General features: G+C 39.7%; 2 protein-coding genes across 2 annotated transcripts in view; both read right to left on the reverse strand.

The window, feature by feature from the left end:
• PRRG1 (proline rich and Gla domain 1) overlaps positions 1 to 22,090 on the reverse strand; it is a 140,844-nt gene that overhangs the window by 43,705 nt on the left and 75,049 nt on the right. Inside the window, exon 3 of the mRNA XM_061178335.1 lies at positions 21,724 to 21,884. Coding sequence (XP_061034318.1) covers positions 21,724 to 21,884 — 161 coding nt within the window. The remainder of the gene's footprint in view (positions 1 to 21,723; positions 21,885 to 22,090) is intronic.
• Positions 1,823 to 2,545, reverse strand: LOC133082114 (ferritin heavy chain-like). Its single transcript, XM_061178567.1, has 2 exons — positions 2,493 to 2,545; positions 1,823 to 2,378 (listed from the first exon to the last, which is right to left on the reverse strand). The coding sequence occupies exons 1-2, from the start codon at positions 2,543 to 2,545 to the stop codon at positions 1,823 to 1,825; spliced, it is 609 nt and encodes a 202-aa protein (XP_061034550.1).

Genomic DNA, 22,090 nt, shown 5'->3' on the forward strand with positions numbered 1-22,090 from the left:
AGAGGTTTTCTAAGGACAACTGCATATCCTGCATAGGGGACCAGAGGAAGTCACCCTCACATCTATGGGGAAGACAGACTAAGGCTCAGTTTCCCTTAACACTGTAGCGCAGGGTGGGCTTTTCAAAGAGGGACTCTGCCGTGTTGGCTTCCAGGGCCCCCATCTTGCTAACCCAGAATTAACCATTAACATTTCAAATAAAGTGAAGACCCCCTTTATTTCAACCCCTGCCCAATCCCATTCCCTTCACTCTTTCCCCTGATCAACCCCAATCATGATTTTCAGGCCATGTTTTTATACTTTAACTATTTAGAGACATCCACATTCACCAGGGCCCCAGGCCACCCCCACATTGTTTATTAGGGGAAGACGGATTTTGTGTTTTCCAGGGTCCCATGGAACACCTTCTCCCTCCCTCTGTGGAGATCCTGAGCTACATGTGGACCGGGCATGGGTAGCTGGAGAGACTCCTGGATACTTGTTTTAAAACTTTAAAGGTAAAAGAGTTGCACACACGAATCAACCAGGCAATTATTCTTATTTGATCCCTTCCACCCTTGATCCTTTTTCCTTTCAGTGGACTCTGTAGTAGGGATAAAGAGAAAAATGTCATTTACTACCCTAGAAGGGCTATTTACTCTACTGTAAATACAGTGGAGGCTGGTAAAAGTGTGTTGATAATAAGACATATTAGCTTAGGTTCTCTGGGTAGCAAATAACAAAAACTAAATCAAAGTTGTATATATGAAACCCAAGGGCAGAAATACAGCCAGGCTCAGGAAAGGTCTAGGAAGCAGCTATATCATTTCCAGTAATGTGATTGCCAAACTGCTTTTCAACAAAGGGCGTCTTCCTAAGCAAACATTCAGAATCTAGTTTAGAGATTCAAAATGAACTCTGCTGCTGGTTGGAATTAAAATATATATATATATATACACACACACACATACGCATGCATATATACATATGATACAAAGGAAAGAAAACATATATAAGTGGATGTTTTGTTATTACAACATGCATGCCAGGCATTGGTGACCATGGGAAGTCACCCCCGTGTTTCTGAGCAAGACAGCCTAACACTCATTTTTCCATTATCACTGTTGCCCACAGTGAACTTGTCAAAGAGATACTCCACCATTCAGACTTCCAAACCTCTCCACCCCCCATCTCGCTACTCATACTTAACCATTAGTATCTGCATAATTAATGAACATAAACGTTTCAGGTGAAACTGAAGACTCCCTTTATTTTAAACCCTGCCCAATCCCATTCCCTTCACTTCTTCCCCAGAGGCAACTGCAATCATGATTTTCAGGCTATGGTTCTATGCTTTTACTATGCACATGCACCCACATTCACCAGGGACCACTACCTCACCCCACCCCACCCCAGTCTACCCCCATATACCCACATTATTTATAAGGGGAAGATTGATTTTGTGTTTTCCAGGGCCCCATGGAACGCCTTCTCCCTCCCACTGTGGAGATCCTGAGCTGCATATGGTTGGGGTATGGCTGTGTTCAGAGACTCCTGGATACCTGTTTTAAAACTTAAAAAATGAGAGATTTGCCCACATGAACCAACCAGAGACCTTTATTTATTTATGAACCAATAACTTTATTGGAAGAAACAGAAAAACTGGAAGAAAAAAACTTAAGTGATAAAATAAAATCCAGGAAAAGAGAGTCCTGCACTTGTTGCAAAAAAAACAAACAAAAAAACTTAAGTGAACTTCTTCTGCAAGGGCACTATTGCCGTCTGCATGGCTGGCACGGTGACCAGGGCTCTGGTCACCCCGTGGCTCTGGGGAAGTCCAGGCTCAGTTCTTTTTGTCGCTGTCGCCCAGGGTGAGCTTGTCAAAGAGGTACCCTGCCAGGTCGACGTCCGGGGCCCCCATCATGCTCAGGGTGGCGACATGACCCTCCAGCTCTCTGATGAACGCCGCCTGCTGGCCGAGGCAGTGAGTTGCCAGGAAGAGACGCAGGTGGGGGTCGCTCTTGTCGGTGGCCAGCTGGTGCAGGTCGAGCAGGCTCCGGTTCACGCGCTTCTCCAGGCACAAGGTGTACCACATGGCCTTGAGGCCGCTCTTCCACTCGTCACTGACTGGCTTCCTGATGTCTTGGAAGTGGAGGCGGCCCCCGCGCTGGTTCTGCAGGCGCATCAGGCCCTGGGCCCGCTCGCTGTGCTCGTGGGAGCGGCGCAGGAAGAACCCGGTGAAGTGCTTCAAGGCGACGTCGTCGCGGTCGAAGTAAAAGGCCACGGCCAGGCACACGGAGGAGGCGTGGAGCTCCAGGGTGAAATGGCTGTTGACGGCGGCCTCGCAGTCGGGCTGGTAGTTCTGGCGCACCTGCGAGGGCGGCGCGGGCAGCATGGCGGGCGGCGCGGGCAGCATGGCGGGCAGCATGGCGGGCGGCGTGGGCAGCCTGGCGGGCGGCGCGGGCAGCCTGGCGGGCGGCGCGGGCAGCCTGGCGGGCCTGAAGGCCAAGGTGAAGGTGAAGGCGAAGCTGCAGGGCCCGCGGTAGCTGCCTCGGAGGGCTCCCATGTGGTCGAAGAGGGCGGCCGCTCTGGGATGGACCGGAAGGTGGGTCCATTACCCGGGTTTGGGAGGGGGGAGAGGAGGTTCCGGTTCCGTTACAGGGGGGATGGGAGGGTGGATGTGCACGGGGGGCGGGGCACGGACGCTGTGTCCCAGGTTCCATCCAGGCCTGGGTGAGGCAGGCCGCCTGCGCTGAGCTTCTGGCATCTATTAATCTTTAAATTTTGCAATAATATTTCTATCTTCCAAGGACTTTCTCTTGTTCTCCAATTGCTCCTTCTTATAGCACCCTCTCATTTTATAAACCCACTATCTTCCTTAAAATTCTGAGAATATGAATTTGGATTTATTCTGTTTCCTGTATTATATTTGCTTTTTCTTCAGAAATAGTTGTGTTTGTTCATCATGATCTTCTCTTTTACTTTCCTCAATGTCTGGCAAGCCTTTCTGTTCATTTAAACTTAGGAAGAAAGGACTCATTTGATTAGCCTCGGTAATTAGCATGGATCAGCTCTAGAGTTGTGACATCCATTTCACTTACAGTCTCCTCCTTGGAATGGGAGGGCAGAGCGTGTCAATTATTCAGTGGCCTCCTTTGCGGGAACATGGCATGGAGCTTTCAGGTAGGCTAGAGACCCTCACTGTTGCCAAAAGAAAGATGTAATTTCTCACATCAGAAGACAAATGTTTTTCCCTTCGAGGTAGCTGTGTCCTGATGTTTCCCTTCTGTGCAGGTCTACAGGTATCTTAAGCTCATTCACTGTCTTTGGAGTGCAGTTTTGGGAGATTAAAGGTGGTCAAGTGGCACAGGTGCTTATGCCCAATGGAAGCAGGGGTGGGGGAGGCTCAGGGCAGGATGAAACATGTACTGTTCACAGATCAGCTCTTTCATCTCACTGCTGACCTAGGACTCTGTACAATGCTTGTTTTGGTGAGTGTTCTGAAGTGTGTCTGAATGGCCTCAGTTTTCTACTGCAGATGTTTCAAATTCTCTGAATTAACTAATTTGACTGCATCTGCCGTTTCCTATCTTCCAAGAATTCCTCATATTTCTGGTGTGCTAATGATACCCTTTAGTGTGTGTGTGTGTGTGTGTGCGCGCGCACGCACGCACGTAGATGTTTTTGGTGTGTTTAACCACTACCATGATTCAATTATCATTTTTTTAAAATTTCTAAAACTGTAAATAATTTTCTGAATAGGTAATATAGTCACATGGTTCAAAGCCACACTGGTGTCCTTTCTGCAGGCAACCAGTACGGTATTACTTCTTATAAATCAGGAGGAGAAAAGGAAAAGAGGAAGAAATAATACTCATGAAACAGAAGAGAAGAAACTTTTAAATATATTCTTTAGAAGCACATTCTTCTCAAGTACACATAGAATATTTACCAAGATAAATCATATTCTGGGCCATAACCAAGTCTCAATAAATTTCAAAGGATTCAAATCACACAAGATTAGAAAAGAAAAAACATGTAAAATCAAAAATCTAACCATCTCCCTTAAGGAACAAGAAAAAGAGCAATAAATACCCAAATCAAGCAGAAGTCAGGAACAATCAAGAAAGGAAAATTCAGTGAAATAGAAAATAAACAAAAAATAGAGAAAATAAATAAAACCAAACACAGACTCTTTAGGATTAAAGAAAAGATAAATTTCTAGACTGACTGATCAGGAAAAAAGAGAGGAGGCAAATTACCAATATCAAGAATGAGGGAGAAGACATTACTACAGATTATGAAAAGGGAACAATATTGCTGTGATTAGTCATGGCAATGACTAGACTAGACCAGAATCATGATTAGACTTAATTATGATTCACCTCTAGCACCTGGGTATGTTATTACTCCCCCAAATTGGGGTTCTCTTAGCAAGGAAGAAGGGGGTAAAATGGTTCTTAGATCAACTATCTGCCACACAGATTGCAACTTAGAATACATTAATTCAGGCAATTACTTTCTTTTCTCACCAAGAATGTTGGTGGTAGGACAATTCAGACCAAACTGCAATGAGCACAGGAGTTCTAGTATAATGGAAATGAGTAATACAAGAGGTGGTAGAGTGGAGAAGGCAAATAGAATGGCATACACTGGAACAAAGTATCTCTTTATAGTAAGTTGAAGAGATATTACAATTCCTAGTAAATAATTATTTATCTCTGTTTCGTCTAAAGTTTACCCTGGGTTTTTTTTCTTTTTTTTTTTTTGAAGTATAGTTGATTTACAGTGTTGTGTTAGTTTCTGGATTTTAATACTTTAAAATACAAAACAGCAAAATGGAACAGTTTTAATGAAAAACTAATATAAATTCTAGATTTGTGGGGAATTATTGTTCTTACTACTTTATCTCATTTTAGTTATTAGTATGTACCTGGATCTTTACAATGTAATCTGTCTTTCAAAGTAATAAAAATGAATCTCTATAGAACTGAAAAGTTTCACTAACTTTAAATAGAATTCTTTATCATCTCTTCTACCTCTTCAGACATTACTCTAGAATTATAATGAAACCTCATCAGTTTATTTAGCTTAAAGACAGCTCCCTTGAAAATGATCTCACCATTAAACCAAACAAGTTCAAAACTGTCTAAGAGTTCAGGTTGCCACTTCTCAGATAGTAACAGGAAATTTCAGCCAACCTCTGTATTCTTTCCCAATTGGCCCTATTATATTGCAAGTTCTATTAGGTTTTCTTTTTCTTTTCTTCCTGCCTTGTGCTCCAACTGTGTCAGCTACATGGTATGATGCTCAGGAGTACTTGATTAGGAATCAAAAGCCACGAGTTCCAACTCCAGTCAGAAATCAGGTGCATCATTGGTCTTTTTGGCACTCACAATATTGGTCTACAGATGCAAAGAATGTCACCCGCTTTGCCTGTTCTAACGCATTTTAAAACAGTAAAAATAAAAATACAGCTAAGAGTATGAACCAGCCACCAGTTTTTCCATTTCAATCATATCTGGGCTTGAATAAGCATATTGTGATGTGCCTTTACTAATGGCCTAATAAGAACTGGCATAAGAAGCCTAGAGGTAAATTGTTCCATTGTGAAACCCCAGCATAACCATCACCCATGAAATTAGGAGGGAATTGTGTTCAACGCAGAGGGAGGGGAGGGCAGGGAGACCTGGGTCCTACTTGGGGCTGCACCAATCAATATCTTGCTGTGGGGAAATGAGCAAACTGACAACTTCTCTGAGGCTGTTATTTCCTTGTGAAATGAAGAGCTTGACCTATTTGGTTTTCCTGGACCCTATCAGTTATAACAATGATTGGAGCCTATTCCATGAGTCTTTCTTCAATAATAGAATGGAAAGAAAAATCAGGCTTTAGTCTATTCATGATGAGCAGTGATTGGTATCAAATATTAGCTTTGGGAATGGGGTAATATTTTAACATTCAAATAATAATGCTATGTTAAGTTATGTCATTAGTGCAACCCTCTGAAGCATACAATTCAAGAAAAGGTGGAGCCCTCTTTGCTCTGCAGGTGGCTGTGTGTGCACTAGGGGAAGAGATGCCCTGTTTCAGCTTGATGGTACTTAAGACCTATGGCTGACAATATAGGGCTATTGCAAAGTTCTAATTTCCTTTGCCACTGATTTTATTGTACCTTGGAAGTGGCTAAACTGAATCTTTTTTTAATCAATAGTTACTTTATTTATTTATTTATTTATTTATTTCTTACATCTTTATTGGAGTATAATTGCTTTACAATGGTGTGTTAGTTTCTGCTGTATAACAAAGTGAATCAGCTATACGTATACATATATCCCCATATCCCCTCCCTCTTGAGCCTCCCTCCCACCCTCCCTATCCCACTAAACTGAATCTTATTTCTACAGTTGCTGATATTCCAACCATGAGAACCATGGTCAGAAGTCTTGCCCTGGGGGAGCTTCACCCTAACACTAGAGGAACTGTGCCCTCACACTGGGGGAAGGAACCAGTTGCCACCCCCAATATTAAATCAGCAGCCATCCGCTGTAACAGAAATTGATTTACAGCAGTGGCCCCATCCAGATGGGGATCCCTGAGGAGTGGGCAGGGGTGGTGATTGGCTGCTGTATTTTATCAAATATACCATGAACTGAAAAGCACGCTTTTTTTCTGTATTAAAGAAGAAAAAAACATGCTTTCAACCACATGTCATTGATTGTAAGCTGCACCTCAATTTCACAGAAGTTAAAATGTGAATAAATGATTAGAGAATTGATGAAATATGGTAAAAACATATTGGGTTTTGTCATCCACTTGCCTTAGTATATTTATCAAAGTAGCTACTTTTTTAAACTATTCATAATTGTTTAAACTTTTTGGTAATTTATTTGTGGCCCTAATGGTCCACAGTATTATGTATAAAGATAGAAAACATTAATTTAAAAAAAACTGGCATTTTCTGTTGGATATTGTATCATTTTACAACACTTCAGCCTCATCCTAGAATGGGTGGTTTCTGACTTTTTTCTTCTTTCTTTTACTTCTTTGGAGAGAGAGGTTTAATGTATTAGGCTAAGGAATATAATTCCTTGGGTAACAGGTAAACCCCTGTTCTCTGAACTCATAGCTAACCTCCTCCTAGCATGCCATGGGAGGCATGTGACACCATCTTTCAGATGAAATAATAGGTGCGTTAAACATTTACCAAGCAAAGTTGCTGATTTAGGGTTCTACTCAAATCCCAATTTGAATGTGAAAGTTTCATTCTCATCAGTTCCACTGACTGAATGCCACTCACTATTGGATAATGTGAGCCGTTTCTAACAGTGACAGTACTGCCTAGCAAGCAATCAGGCACTCCAAAGCAGTGGCACGGTGGCTGACGGGGCCACTAGGATCACCACTGCACATGCTAGGTTGGTTTGTCACACTTTCATAAATTCAAAGTTACTGTTTAGACCCTAAGATCCTGAACTACTAAGGGGAGCTCCAAGAAAGCCACATGGAGGGTACCTGCAAGAGGAGAACACTAACAACCATTCCCCAAGTGGACATCCGCTTAAGCAGTGGAATGGCCGATGTGCCCCACTCCTGCCCCCTGTGCCCATAGGAAGGGCAGGGTGGATATGAGGAAACGCAAAGTGGGGAACAGGGGCAGCAACAGAGCAGGGTCCTTCCAAGGATTAAAATGAGGGTGTAAGTACTCCCCATAAGTTAGGTGGATACTGTGGAAAACTTGAGCTTGTTGCTGCTACTCTGCCCCAGAGGGCTGTTTGCCAGGCAGAGGGCCTCAATGAAGAAGTGAGGTGTGCATACCAGGATAGGAGCCAGCTGGGGAAGGGGGCAAAAGAGGCCAGTGCAGAGTCATGACTCCTATTCTTGGAACTGTGTTGTGGGGAGGCTTCTTCTAGGAGCCCTTGAAGAACACTGTGCATCTCCCACCCAACTTATAATTAGGCCCACCAAAGAATTAGTGACAGCCAAGAGGGGGTGACAGCAATACCAGTTAAGTTACAGACATCTGTCCCCTTTCCCCTTCCTTCTCCCAGGTCCTCAAAATACCAGGGGAGAGAGAAATGGGAAGGGGCAAGGGTTAAAGAGCAGATCATGACCCTCTCCTTACTCCACGATCTTCAGGTCAAGGTCTAGCAGAAGCTGAAGGAGCAGAGGAGGAAAAGGTGAGCCTAAAGCGAATCCAACACTCAAGTTTCAAGTGGAAGAGAATGGATAGGAATTTTTATGCCCCAAAGTGCCTAGAAAGGTATGAGATCTGCCTGTCTTCAAGGAACAAGAGTCTAGACTGTCAAACTAGAGTGGTCATGCAAGGCAGGGTCTTTTCAGACACCTGATTCATCACTTATGTGACCTTAAACTCTGGTGGGATATTCCCATGGAGCCCTTGAATTTCCACCAGCTCTATTAGGAGAACTCCTTCTGGCAAACTAATGCTAATGAGTACTGATGAGTTCTGAAATTCCACATGTGTCTTGAGGGTAATCATGGGTAAATAGCAGCATATTTGGAAGTTAAACAGGGCATCACTAACTGGACATTGCTGCCTAAGATACACAGAGTTATATTAAATCTATGGTGCAGATGATTCTACAAATGACAAAAAAAAATGGACCCCTCAGCTCCACCAGTACCCAGTCTCTGAGGGGAGGTCTGAAAAAAGATTAATTGGCATTAAGACAGGAATCGTGCTGAGGTAACTTCAGGTCAAGGTTAACAGACTGCTGGCATGGGCAGGAGAGACCCACACTGGAGCAAGTCCACTGCTTTGTTAATATGCAGGCTGAAACCCTCCAAATTAAGTTACTACCATAACCTGAAAAGAATAACTGAGACTACATAGGATTTATAATCTACAAAAGGGCCCAACTGCCAGAGAATAAAGTTCACCACAAATTTAAAGACAACATCGACACTATAATCAATAAAAACTTACCTTAAATGATCATATAATGGACAACGTGCTGTCAGACCTTCCTGATCTTTCTGGTAGCTCAGAATACCAATTCCACAAAATAACAGACTTCGGTCCTGTTTAACTTATTCTCAAGAGATCCCAAAAGAAACAGTGACAAAGCCCATGGGAGCCCCAGGAAACTACCCTTTGTAGCTGCAAGGGAACTTCATATTTGGCTCCTCCAAGAGGGTCTGGGATGGGTCCAGGGAAGGTGTGGAAAGATTTGGATGGAAATGCATAGAGTATGACTGGGAGACAGCCACAGTGATGCCCCCTGTTTGCCCCCTATATGTCTATGCCCAGACTCGACTCCCTACCTTCCTAAATTCCCTCAGCTCTCAAAGGGCAAAGCTCTGAATCAGTGGCTCAAGTGCCATCAGTGGATCATGAGAAGCTAAGTGAAATAGGAGTTCCCCTAACAATGTCAAAGAATCCAAGTTTCTGCCTGCAGGTGTGACAAGTAATCTCCAGGGAACTAGTGACCAACTGTTAAATACCTCAGACACTGAGCACTTCTTGTTAATCACCATCTTCACCCACAAGTGTCTACATGCTGCGTACGTCCTGCCGTGGCCTCTGAATTCAGAGATCCCCTATGTAGCTTTTGTAGCATACCCTAGTATGAAGGGGCACTGCATATCTCTTTCTTCAATTTCTCTTTTAATAATTTCCACACAAGACAAATTTAAGGCAACACTTTGGAATGAGAGGTATTATCCAAAAAGTAATAGCTGGACTTAGACTAAAATCCTTGGACTCAGTTTCTAAATTGCAGACCAGCTTGGGGGAGGAGTGGCGCATGGAGTGCACAGGGCATGGGATAGCCCCAGACAGGACAATCGTCCACACCCCCAGAAATACTACCCACTGCAAAGCTTTCTGAGTATTCCAACTAAGCAGTTTTAGTTAAACCATTTGCTTTACAATCTAACAAAATGTAATCTGCTGATCACCTACATTAGAATCCCCAGGACTGCTCATTAAAGCAGATTCCCTGGCCCTATGGAGACCTGTGGACCCTGGACTGTGCATTCTTAAAATAAATTTTTTTTTAAATTTTGGAGTAATTTTAGATTTACAGCAAAATCGCAAAGATAGTACAGAGCATCCCTCTGTACCCCTCACCCAGTATCCCCTCATGTTAGCATCTTACATTAGGATGGCACATTTGTTATAATTAATTAACTAATATTGGTCCATTACTATTAACAATGGATTTGGATTTCACTGGTTTTCCCACTAATGACCTTTCTGTTCCAGAATCCAATCCACATTGCACTTAATCGTCATATATCTTTAGTCTCATCTGTTCTGTGACAGTTTCTCAGTCTTTTCTTCTTTTTCATGACCTTGACAGTTTTGAGGGGTCAGGTATTTTGTAGAATATATCTCAATTTGGATGTCTTTGGTAATTTTCTCATAATTCATTGGGGTTATTGGTTTGGGGGGAAAATATCACAGAGGTGAAGTCCCTTCTCATAACATGCTATATATGACTTATCACTGATGATGCTAACTTTGATCACCCTGTCAAGGTAGTGGTTTGCCAGGTTTCTCCACTGGCAAAGTAAGTGGAGAAGTAAGGTATTTCCCCCCACTTTCCATACGCTAATCTTTGGAAGCAGATCATTAAGACCAAGCAACCCTCAAGAGAGGCAGAGAATTAAGCTCTGCCTCCTGGAGAGGGGGGTATTTACATACACAGTTTGGAATTCTTGCGTACTGTAGATTTGTCTCTTCTCACCTATTTATTCATTTATTTGTATCATTACGGACTCAAGCATTTATTATATGCTTTAGGTTATAATCCAACACTACATCACTTATTTTGTTATTCAAATTGTTCTGGCTTTGGCCACTGAGAGCTCCTTCAGGTTGGCTCCTGTGCCCCTTGGACATGCTCTCATCTGCTCTTTGAGTACTTCCTTACTTTCTGTTACTACAGTACACTTCAGCTCATCTTGTATTCTCCCTGCTTCAGCCCTCGAATCAGCCATTTCCCCCAAAGAGTCCTGATTTCTTTTGCTGTGGTATAGTATGAGAGACCCAGATCTGGGCATTGAGGGGGACTGTGCAGTTTTGAGAAGCAACCAAGCCGATTCTTAATGTACTCTCAAGTTTGAGGACAGCCATTTTGGAAAGTCAAGCACAAATAAACTAGAAATAATTTGTCAAGAAAAGTTCTGAAGTAGTTGTTTTAAAGAATTACTACTATTTTCCTCATGTTAGTTCAAGATTAAAACTTCCAAAATGCAAAGTACCCTGGGGGACCTGTAGAGAGGAAAAGAGAGAAAACAATGGTAGAGATCGAATAATGATTCTGAAATAAAGTGATTATAATTCAGCACCTAAAAACTAGAATAAAATATATTTATCAAAGGCTTTCTCTGTGCCAGGCACTAAGCTAAGTGCACAGCTCCAAACCTAATTTCTCCTTTTTTAAAGGTACAGAAATTGAGGCCTAGAAAGGTGAAATGTTTGCACAAAGCAATACAGTCAGTAGGTGGCAGAGCTGAGACACCAAATCAGGTCCATGTGATCTTCCAAGCAGAGGATTTGCGCACGGCATTCTGTTAACTACTGCTTATGTGAGTATGCAGGCTGTTTCTCCCAGATCTCAAATGCCAGGAGGGAGGGTCAGCTTATTCACTGTTGTATGTCCTGTGTCTGTTATACAGTAGGCACTCAGCAGATAACATCCGAATAAATCTGACCAAATTTCTACATTGGTGAAGAGGAGGACCATGAAGTATAACACATGTTCTTCTATTGTATCTTATAATTAGACTTATGTTCCAAATTAGGTAAGAAATTACCAAAAAAGAATTTTTACTGAAAGCATACTTCTAACTTCACACAGTTCAGATTTGGGGATGATGAAAATTAAGTATGAGTAAAACTGTCCTGAGTGATAAATTTTAGTAAACAAAAAGATAGTATGTAGTCTAAGACTAGAAAGCAAATGCCAAAAGTCAATAATTTTCTTCTCTGCCTGGATTAATCAAGTGAACTTCAAAGATGATACTCTGTGATTCAAATGCTTAACACAGAGCAGATCCTTCTTAACATATAACAAACAATATTCTGAAATAGATGTTCTGAAATAGATCAAGGATCAGAATACCATTTCTATTACACTTACTAGACCAAAATCCCCTGATTACACCTTTTTGTAAATGGTATGGTTTCAATGGCATAAGCAAACTCAGATGACAGGCCTTAAACCATAAAGAAGGAAAGGAACCTAACACCAACATAATAAAAAATACATTTTAAATTAAGTCCACATCTATCAGCTAACTTGTGAACAAGTTTCAGATCACTACTTCCTATGAATTAAATGTACTTCATAATATGCCAATCCATTCGTTCATTCCTTCATCAAATATTTAATTCCCATTATGTGCCAGCACTGTCTCATATGCTAAAGACCATAGCTATGAACAAAACAGAAGAGAAACACTGCTGTCATAGAGCTAACAGTTCTGGGGGGAGAGCAACAATAAACAAATACAACAAATAGATGTCAAATGGTGGTAAGTGCTGGGAAGAAAAATAATTCCCAGAAGGGGCAAGAGGTTGCAACTTAAAGTAGGATACTTCCTCACTGAGAAAGTGAACTTGACGGGGAGTGATGAGGGAGCTCAGAAACATCCATGTGGAAGAGGAAAGAGCAAGTGCCAAAGCCCTGAGGCAGGACACGTGCTATGTGTGTGTAAGGAGCCACAAGGAATCCACAGGAAAGTGATTAAGGGGTGATGTGTCATAGGAGATGAGATAAAGAAGTACCTGCAGCCATAGTGGAGGTGTGGAGTGGAGAGGGATGAGGACTGATCGTTTAGTGCCTTGTGGGTGATTCTGAGCACTTGGATGTGTACTGAGGAAGACAGGAAGCCGTTACAGAGAAGACACTTTAGAGGATCACTCTAGCCTGCTCTTTTGAGAATGACCTATGAGGAGGGGGCCAAGAAATCATACGAATGAGAGAGTGATGGTGGCTTGGATGTAAAGTGGTAACAAGCAGAGAGGCTGAGAGGTGGCTCTATTCTGAATATACTTTCATGTTAGAACCGACACTGTTGGCAGATGGAGTGGGGATATGAAAAAGAGAGAAGAGTCAGGGATGGCAACAAGGTTTGGGGCTTAGCAAAGAGATGGATGGATGCGTTACTACCGCATACTGAGATCAGAAAGGCTGTGGCAGAAGCAGATTTGGAGGGAAGGGACACAAATTTGTCTATGTTTAGTTTGAGAAATGTATCCAATTCCAAGAGGAGATGTTGAGTAGGCAGTTAGTCACTCAGGTCTGCAGTTCAAGGTAACCCTCCAGCATATAAATTTGGGAGTTACTAGCATTTCAAGCCACAAACTAGGAAAGCTCACCAGGGGAGTGAGTACAGACAGAGCAGAGTTTCAAGAAATGAGGTGATTGCTGAAGGGAGATGTAGGGTGAAGAGAGTTTTTTTTCCTAAGAGGTGTGTAGGCTAATGAGAACGATTCTATAGAGAGGAAGAGGTGATGCTGGAGAGTGCGGAGAATTGCTTGAGCAATTGCTGAAAGAGTTTCTTCTTCTATTTGCTTCGAAGATTGCTGAAATGCAGCATCCAAAGGATACAGAGAAGCACTGACACGCATAAGGGCCAGAGAGGGAAGCAATAAAAACATCATCATTCACCTTGAAAGCAATAAAAGAGGTCAGTAAGGTAGTAAGGTATACAATTAACACATAAAAATCAATAGCCTACAAAACACATATCTGACAATGGATTTGTATCTAGAATATACAGAAAACTCTCAAAACTCAAAAATACAAGACAACAAACAATCCAATTAGAAAAAACCCGAAAGACAGGAAAGGAGATTTCACAGAAGAGAATATATAAATGGAAAGCATATGAAAAGATGTTCAACATTACTGGCCATTAAGGAAATGGAAATTAAAACCACAATGTGGTATCACTACACATCTATCAGAATGACTAAAAAAGGAAACACAGTAACAGCACCAAGTGCTGGCAAGTATGAAGAGAAACTGGATCACTCAAACACTGCTGGTGGGAATTTAAAACGGTAATTTATACAATGACAACTTAGTCTGTCAGTATCCTAAAGAACTATACTTATACTTAGCATACAACAATTATACCCCAGAGAAATAAAAACTTATGTTCACACAAAAACCTGTACACAAATACTCATAGCAGCTTTATTTAAAATAGCCCCAAACTGGAAACAACCCAGATGTCCCTCAACGAGTGAATGGTTCAACAAACTGTGATACATCCATACCATGGAATACTACTCAGCAACAAAAAAGAATGAACTATTGATATACACACAACTTGGGTGAACTCAAGAGCATTACGTTGAGTGTAAACAGGCAATATTAAAAGCTTCCATATATATGATTCCATTTATATAACATTCTTGCAATGACAGAATTACAGAGGTGGGGAACAGATTAGTGATTACCACAGGTTAGGGATGGTGGTGGTGGTGGTGGGGGGGTGCGACTATTAAGGGAGATTTTGTGCAAATGAAAGAATTCTGCATCTTAACTGTAGTGGTGGTTACAGGAGTCTACACAAGTGATAAAATGGCACAGAACTATACACACGGATTGTACCAATGTCAGTTTCCTGGTTTTGATACTGTACTACAATTATGTAAGATGTAATGACTGGGGGAAACTGGGTAAAGGCTACATGGAACCTCTCTGTATTATCTTTGCAATTTTCTGAGAATCTATAATTATCTCAAAAGTTTTTAAAAACCTAATGCATCCTTCCAAGTATAACTTGGACCACAGGATTTCTTAGAACTCAAGTCAAAATAAATATATGGTTTATTAATTTAAAAAAATCAATAACCTAGTACATGAGTGTTCATAGCAGCTTCATTTGTAATAGCCCCGCACTGGAAACAACCCAAATGTCCATATATGTATAATGATATACTACTCAGCAATAAAAATGAATAACTATTGATATGTGCACTATGGACATCTGAACATTATCATGCTGAGTAAAAGAAGTCAGACAAAAGAGTGCATAATGTATGATTTCACTTATAGAAAACTCTAGAAAATATAAACTAATCTACAGTGACAGAAGTCAGATGAATAATTGCCTTGGGGTGCTCTTGATCATGGGGAGAGGTGGGAAGGAGGAATTACAATGGGGCAAGAAGGACCTTTTGGGAATGATGAATCTGTTCACTATCTTGACTGTGGTAATGGTTTCATAGGTGTATGCATATGTTAAAACTTACCAAGTTGTATACTTTATATATGTGTGGTTAATTGTATGTCAATTATAACTCAATAAGGTTTAAAAAAATCAATAGCTTACACATTCACAAATAATAACCAGTTAGAATATATCATGGAAAAGAACCCATGTACAATAGCAACAAAGAAATAGTTAGGGACCAACCTAAGAACCATGCAAAACTTATATGATGAAAACAATAAAACATTCCTGAAAGAGAGAAATACTGATTTCAACAAATAGAAAGAAATCTCTTCTTGTAGAGGGTGATTTAATATCTTAAAGATGTTAGTTCTCCCTAAATTAATTTACAAACTGAAAGAAATCCCAATAAAAATACTGACAAATGATTTTTTTCTGTGCTAGACAAATTAATACTAAAATTTATATGGAAAAATAGGCATGTAAGAATAGCTCACAAAACACTGAAAAAGAAGAGCTTATAAGGAGAACTAGTTCTAATTTATACTAAGTATACTAAAAATCTTCTATAAATAAAACAGTGTGGCACTGGCATTTGAGCAGAAGGATGGACCAATGGACTAGAATATAAAATCCTGAAATTGACTAGGCACATACTGAAATTAGGTATATGATAAAGCGTAATTAAATCACTGGGGCAAAGAGGGATTTCATAATAAATTGTGTTTGGACAACTGGATAGCTATGTGAAAAAAATCAGATCCATAACTCACACCACACCCAAGAATAAACTGTAAGTGAATCAGAGATCTAAATGTAAAAACTCAAATATGTTAGAAGAAATTGGGTGAATTCCTCTATAACCAGGGCATAAGAGGATGGTTTTCTACTATGATTAAAAATCTGGATTTAATAAAATATTTCTTTAATTTATGGCTACAATGAAAATGAAAAAAATGGCATGAGAAAAATCCATAAGCAAAGTCAAAATATAAATGACAACTGTAAGCAAATATTTGAAATATGTCACCAATAAAAGCTAGTATCTCTAATATACTTACTAAAAATTCAGGGGAAAAAAGACCATAAATCTGATACAAAAATGGGCAAAAGGCAAAGACAATTCACAAGACAGATATAAAAATGGCCCATAAACACATGGCAAAATACACAACTTCACTCATAAGAGAAATGTAAATTGAAACACCACCAAGATACCACGTCACACCCAAAAGATTGAAAAGAATGTCAACACTTTTAAAATACACTCTGCTGGTCAGACTGTGAGGAAATAGGCACTCTCAAATATCTGGTGGGAATGTAAAATAGTACAAGCTTTACAGAGGGTACTCTCGCAATATCTAACAAAAGTACATATGCACCAATCCTTGACGAGCAATCCACTTCTAAGAATTTACCCTGAAGATATACTTCCAATAATGCAAAATTATTTACTACAGCATTATCTGTAATTGCAAAAATACTGGAAACTACTTAATGCCTAAATACAGTAGACTGGTTGAATAAACTGTGACACATCCTTACAAGGAAGTACTATACAGATTTTTAAAAATAGGATAATCCCTGTGAATACATATGGAGTGACTTCCAGAATGGATAGATGGATGGATGAATATAAATGTTTTTCCCCTCCCTATTACGATATGGGTATTAAAATTCTGAAACCACTGTAGGTGTGTTGTAGAACTGGGCAAATGAGTCAATATATTGATGTTATTGGAAGTCAGGGCCCTCGTTGTGGAAGAATATCTACAAAGAATATCTACATCGCACCTACAAATACAGAATGGGGAAAACGAAGAACCCTGAGGGGTACTGGAATCGGAGATCAGCAGGATGAATATGCAAGTCCATACACCACACACACGCACACACACACATTTATATGCATATATGTGTGTAATTATTTTCCTAGCTCTGTTGCTGGAAGGCCCAGAAGCAATGATACTCTGATAGCAATGAGAACACTCTAGCTCCCAGATCTTGGTTTCTAAATATTATTCCTAACTATAAGTAAGAAAGGCTCCTCAGAGAAACAGCCAATTCCAAGACTGGGGCAGAGAAAGTACAAGATTATCCTGGAACACCTTGTTGGGCCAAAAAGTAAAAAAGTGCTAGAAAAACTGATAGGGACATGTCAAAGAGACAGAGAAGCCAGTTTGAAGAAACTTCCATTAACCAAATTTGAGACATTTTGATCAAAACACTGACAGCAATGAATTATAACTCACTGAATAAAATGATCTATGAAAGATAGATAAAGGGCAAGTTCCTGCCCATAGTGGAATGCCAACTAACAAACGTACACAGAATGATGGAGTCAGAAATCCACCATTTAGCGTTATATTAAACTAGAATTTAATTGATTCAGTCAAGAACTATCAACAGCAGACATTAAAACTAGTGGGTAAGGTTGGAACTCATTTGAAAATACAAAATAAGGGAAACAACATATAAAAAAGCTGTGGACTGACTGCACTCCAGATCAAGTCTAGGAAAGAGTGGAAGGAGAAATTCTACTGAAAAGGAAAAATAAAGTTGATTTCTACTTGTATCTCACAAATCTTAGGACTTTTAATAAACCCGTTATACATATTTCTATGATAATCTGAACTTAAACTTAGCTGAGGGGGGAAATGTATGTGAGAGCAAAATGCCATGTAAGGTGGGCAGAAATCATGTCTGATTAATGTGTACGATCCACAGCCAGTGTATATTTACAAAGTTTATTTAAGTCCTGACATATTCCATAGTTCAATCTCAAAGTATTATACTTCATGTAGTACTAAGAATGCTGTTTGATGATTATAAAAATACTAGTACCTGGAGAAAAGCCTAATGACATTTAAAGATGCTTGTTTTTAATAATGTTCTGGATTCAGAAGGGAAATTCAGGCTCAAAATTCTATATGCAATCAAAAGATTAAACACTAAAAAAAAAAAACACAAAAACTAGTAGGTAGAAGTTTGGTGGAGAACAGAAATATTTACATAGTTTCAAAGTATCTTCCCACTAAAGTTCTTACCTTTCCTTTAAATGAGAATGATAAAGCAGGATGAAAAGTCATTAGCTTTATGAAAACCACAGTAGAATATCTAAAATTTGTATTTTTTGAAAAATCACAATATCAAAAACTAAGTTCCATTTAAGTACATGAGCTAGTTTTTTATTAAAAACTGCATGCTACAAAGCACCATTTATACTATAATCCTATTGTCCTTATTAAAAATTATATACTAAAAATAGGCTAGAATGATAAATACCAAAATTATAAAACTGACGGTGCTAAGAATTCAAGTGATTTTATTCATTTTATGTTTTACTACATTTTCAATTTCTCTACAATTTACATATATTAATAAGAAGAAAAAATATGTAAAAAAACCCTGCAAGAAGTAAGCAGATACAGAAGAAAAAAGCTGGAAAGAAATTAAAAAGCCAACAGTGCTTTGTGATTGCATAATGGCATCATGGGTGATGTATTCTTTTCCCTGTTTTTAACTGTGGGACTTAAGATTTAAAAACCATGATGCTCACAGCTTATCACTTTATAAACTGATTTTACCTTTGCTGTGCACACTGGAATCTAGCAATGCTGCCTCTCTGATAACCTCTCCTTGAACTCCTTCCTCTTATGCCCTGGATCCTTCTCTACCTAACAAGAGAACAAATCCTCTTTCTTTAAAACTTCTGCATCCACTGCTCCTGAGATTATTTGATGTCCCTTTATCACATCTAACATCACTTGTTTCGCATGTAGTGTTATTTTCATGGTGAGCGTACAGGAATGGATCTTTATATAATGGCAACCACTGGTAATGTCATTTCCTACCATAAAGCAGTTCCAGAGAATGTATACCACTGCCTTGTGCTTTCTAATCCCTGTTCTCCTTGCATAGCAATTGGTCTAGAGTAAGGAGAGGTGAAGAGGTATCTTGTCAGAGGGAGGAGGGGAGTTCTGATATGTCTCTTCTTTTGTAGAAGTAAAACGTTTTATTATTTTTTATATCATCTTTATTGGAGTATAATTGCTTTACAATGGTGTGTTAGTTTCTGCTTTATAACAAATTGAATCAGCTATAGGTATACATATATCTATCCCCATATCTCCTCCCTCTTGTGCGTGCCTCCCTCCCACCCCTCTAGGTGGTCACAAAGCACCGAGCTGATCTCCCTGTGCTATGTGGCTGCTTCCCACTAGTTACCTATTTTACATTTGGTAGTGTATATATGTCAATGCCACTCTCTCACTTCGTCCCAGCTTACCCTTCCCCCTCCCAGAGTCCTCAAGTCCATTCTCTACATCTGCGTCTTTATTCCTGTCCTGCTCCTAGGTTCTTCAGAACCATTTTTTTTTAGATTCCATATATATATGTTAGCATACGGTATTTGTTTTTCTCTTTCTGACTTACTTCACTCCGTATGACAGACTCTAGGCCCATCCACCTCACTACAAATAACTCAATTTTGTTTCTTTTTATGGCTGAGTAATATTCCATTGTATATATGTGCCACATCTTCTTTATCCATTCATTTGTTGATGGACACTTAGGTTGCTTCCATGTCGTGGCTATTGTAAATAGAGCTGCAACAAACATTGTGGTACATGACTCTTTTTGAGTTATGGTTTTCTCAGGGTATATGCCCAGTAGTGGGATTGCTGGGTCGTATGGTAGTTCTATTTTCAGTTTTTAAGGGACCTCCATACTGTTCTCCATAGTGGCTGTATCAATTTACATTCCCACCAACAGGGCAAGAGGGTCCCCTTTTCTCCATACCCTCTCCAGCATTTATTGTTTGTAGATTTTTTGATGATGGCCATTCTGACTGGTGTGAGCTGATACCTCATTGTAGTTTTGATTTGCATTTCTCTAATGATTAGTGATGCTGAGAATCCTTTCATGTGTTTGTTGGCAATCTGTATATCTTCTTTGGAGAAATGTCTATTTAGGTCTTCTGCCCATTTTTGGATTGGGTTGTTTGTTTTTTTGATATTGAGCTGCATGAGCTGTTTGTAAATTTTGGAGATTAATCCTTTGTCAGTTGCTTCATTTGCAAATATTTGCTCCCATTCTGAGGGTTGTCTTTTTGTCGTTTATGGTTTCCTTTGCTGTGCAAAAGCTTTTAAGTTTCATTAGGTCCCATTTGTTTTTTTTGTTTTTATTTCCATTTCTCTAGGAGGTGGGTCAAAAAGGATCTTGCTGTGATTTATGTCATAGTGTTCTGCCTATGTTTTCCTCTAAGACTTTTATAGTGTCTGGCCTTACATTTAGGCCTTTAATCCATTTTGAGTTTATTTTTGTGTATGGTGTTAGGGAGTGTTCTAATTTCTTTCCTTCACATGTAGCTGTCCAGTTTTCCCAGCACCACTTATTGAAGAGGCTGTCTTTTCTCCATTGTATATCCTTGCCTCCTTCATCATAGATTAGTTGACCATAGGTACGTGGGTTTATCTCTGGGCTTTCTATCCTGTTCCATTGATCTATATTTCTGTTTTTGTGCCAGTACCATACTGTCTTGATTACGTAGCTTTGTAGTATAGTGTGAAGTCCAGGAGCCTGATTCCTCCATCTCCATTTTTCTTTCTCAAGATTGCTTTGGCTATTCGGGGTCTTTTGTGTTTCCATACAAATTGTGAAATTTTTTGTTCTAGTTCTGTGAAAAATGCCATTGGTAGTTTGATAGGGATTGCACTGAATCTGTAGATTGCTTTGGGTAGTATAGTCATTTTCACAATGTTGATCCTTCCAATCCAAGAACATGGTATGTCTCTCCATCTGTTTGTACCATTTTTAATTTCTTTCATCAGTGTCTTATAGTTTTCTGCATAGAGGTCTTTTATTCAACATAGTTTTGGAAGTGTTAGCCACAGCAATCAGAGAAGAAAAAGAAATAAAAGAAATCCAAATCGGAAAAGAAGAAGTAAAGCTGTCACTGTTTGCAGATGACATGATACTATACATAGAGAATCCTAAAGAGGCTACCAGAAAACTACTACAGCTAATCAATGAATGTGGTAAAGTAGCAGGATACAAAATTAATGCACAGAAATCTCTTGCATTCCTATACACTAATGATGAACAATCTGAAAGAGAAATTAAGGAAACACTCCCATTTACCATTGCAACAGAAAGAATAAAATACCTAGGAATAAACCTACCTAAGGAGTAAAACATTTTAAAACAGCATCACTATATGTTAGCTTCCTCTGCACTTTCTCCATGATTTAGCACGGTATGGTCATAATGGTATCTATAACTTTCCTGAACAAAGCCTTGTGTAAAACGTGCTTCCCCCTTGCTCAGATGATCGATCTCAACTCAGCAGGGTCCTATGGCAATGGAGCCCTCAAAGACAGACCAGCACACAGGGAAGTGAAACTAGACCTCCGACCCGCAGAGTCGGGTGGCTTAGTTAGAGGCCCCGTTCAGAGTTAGTTCTTTGGGAGGGTAGTTTTTAAATGATAGCAATGCACACAATTTGGGAATGCAGGTTTCAAATATACATCACAAAGGTAGGCAAATCTGTGAACATTTAAAAAAGATTGCCAGTATACTTACAGTTTTTTCATTATTTTCAAAAGCTTCTCTTGCTTCTTCAAATGTGCAGACTTCTTCTTTGCATTCACGTTCAATATTGCCCTGCCTTATCTCTTCAAAAAGTCCATTAGCTCTTGGGTAGCGTTTTAATACTGAATTGGCTTTTTCTCCTGTGAGGAAAACTAAAAAGAGATATAATAATAAGCATAAAATTGTAATTAAAAAAATGTGGAAAGTTAATATACAAGATGAAATCTGCTAGATACTCTTTAGAAAACATAGCCAACACCCTAAACCTCTTTCTCTAGGTCAGCAATGAAGTGACTTTCAGCTCTCAACCACCAATCTGCTGTCTTCCTCATCATGTGAATGTGTCCTTTCAGTAGCA

Source organism: Eubalaena glacialis, chromosome X (genome assembly GCF_028564815.1).
Source record: "Eubalaena glacialis isolate mEubGla1 chromosome X, mEubGla1.1.hap2.+ XY, whole genome shotgun sequence".
NCBI classification, from domain to species: Eukaryota; Metazoa; Chordata; class Mammalia; order Artiodactyla; family Balaenidae; genus Eubalaena; species Eubalaena glacialis.

What these genes read in the sequence shown, in the direction of transcription:
- LOC133082114 (XM_061178567.1), bottom strand. Translation starts at nt 2,545, where the DNA reads ATGGGAGCCCTCCGAGGCAGCTACCGCGGGCCCTGCAGCTTCGCCTTC. An exon ending in TGCAGCTTCGCCTTCACCTT is followed by an intron (nt 2,379 to 2,492) that starts CACCTTGGCCTT and finishes GCCCGCGCCGCC; the next exon opens with CGCCATGCTGCCCGCGCCGC.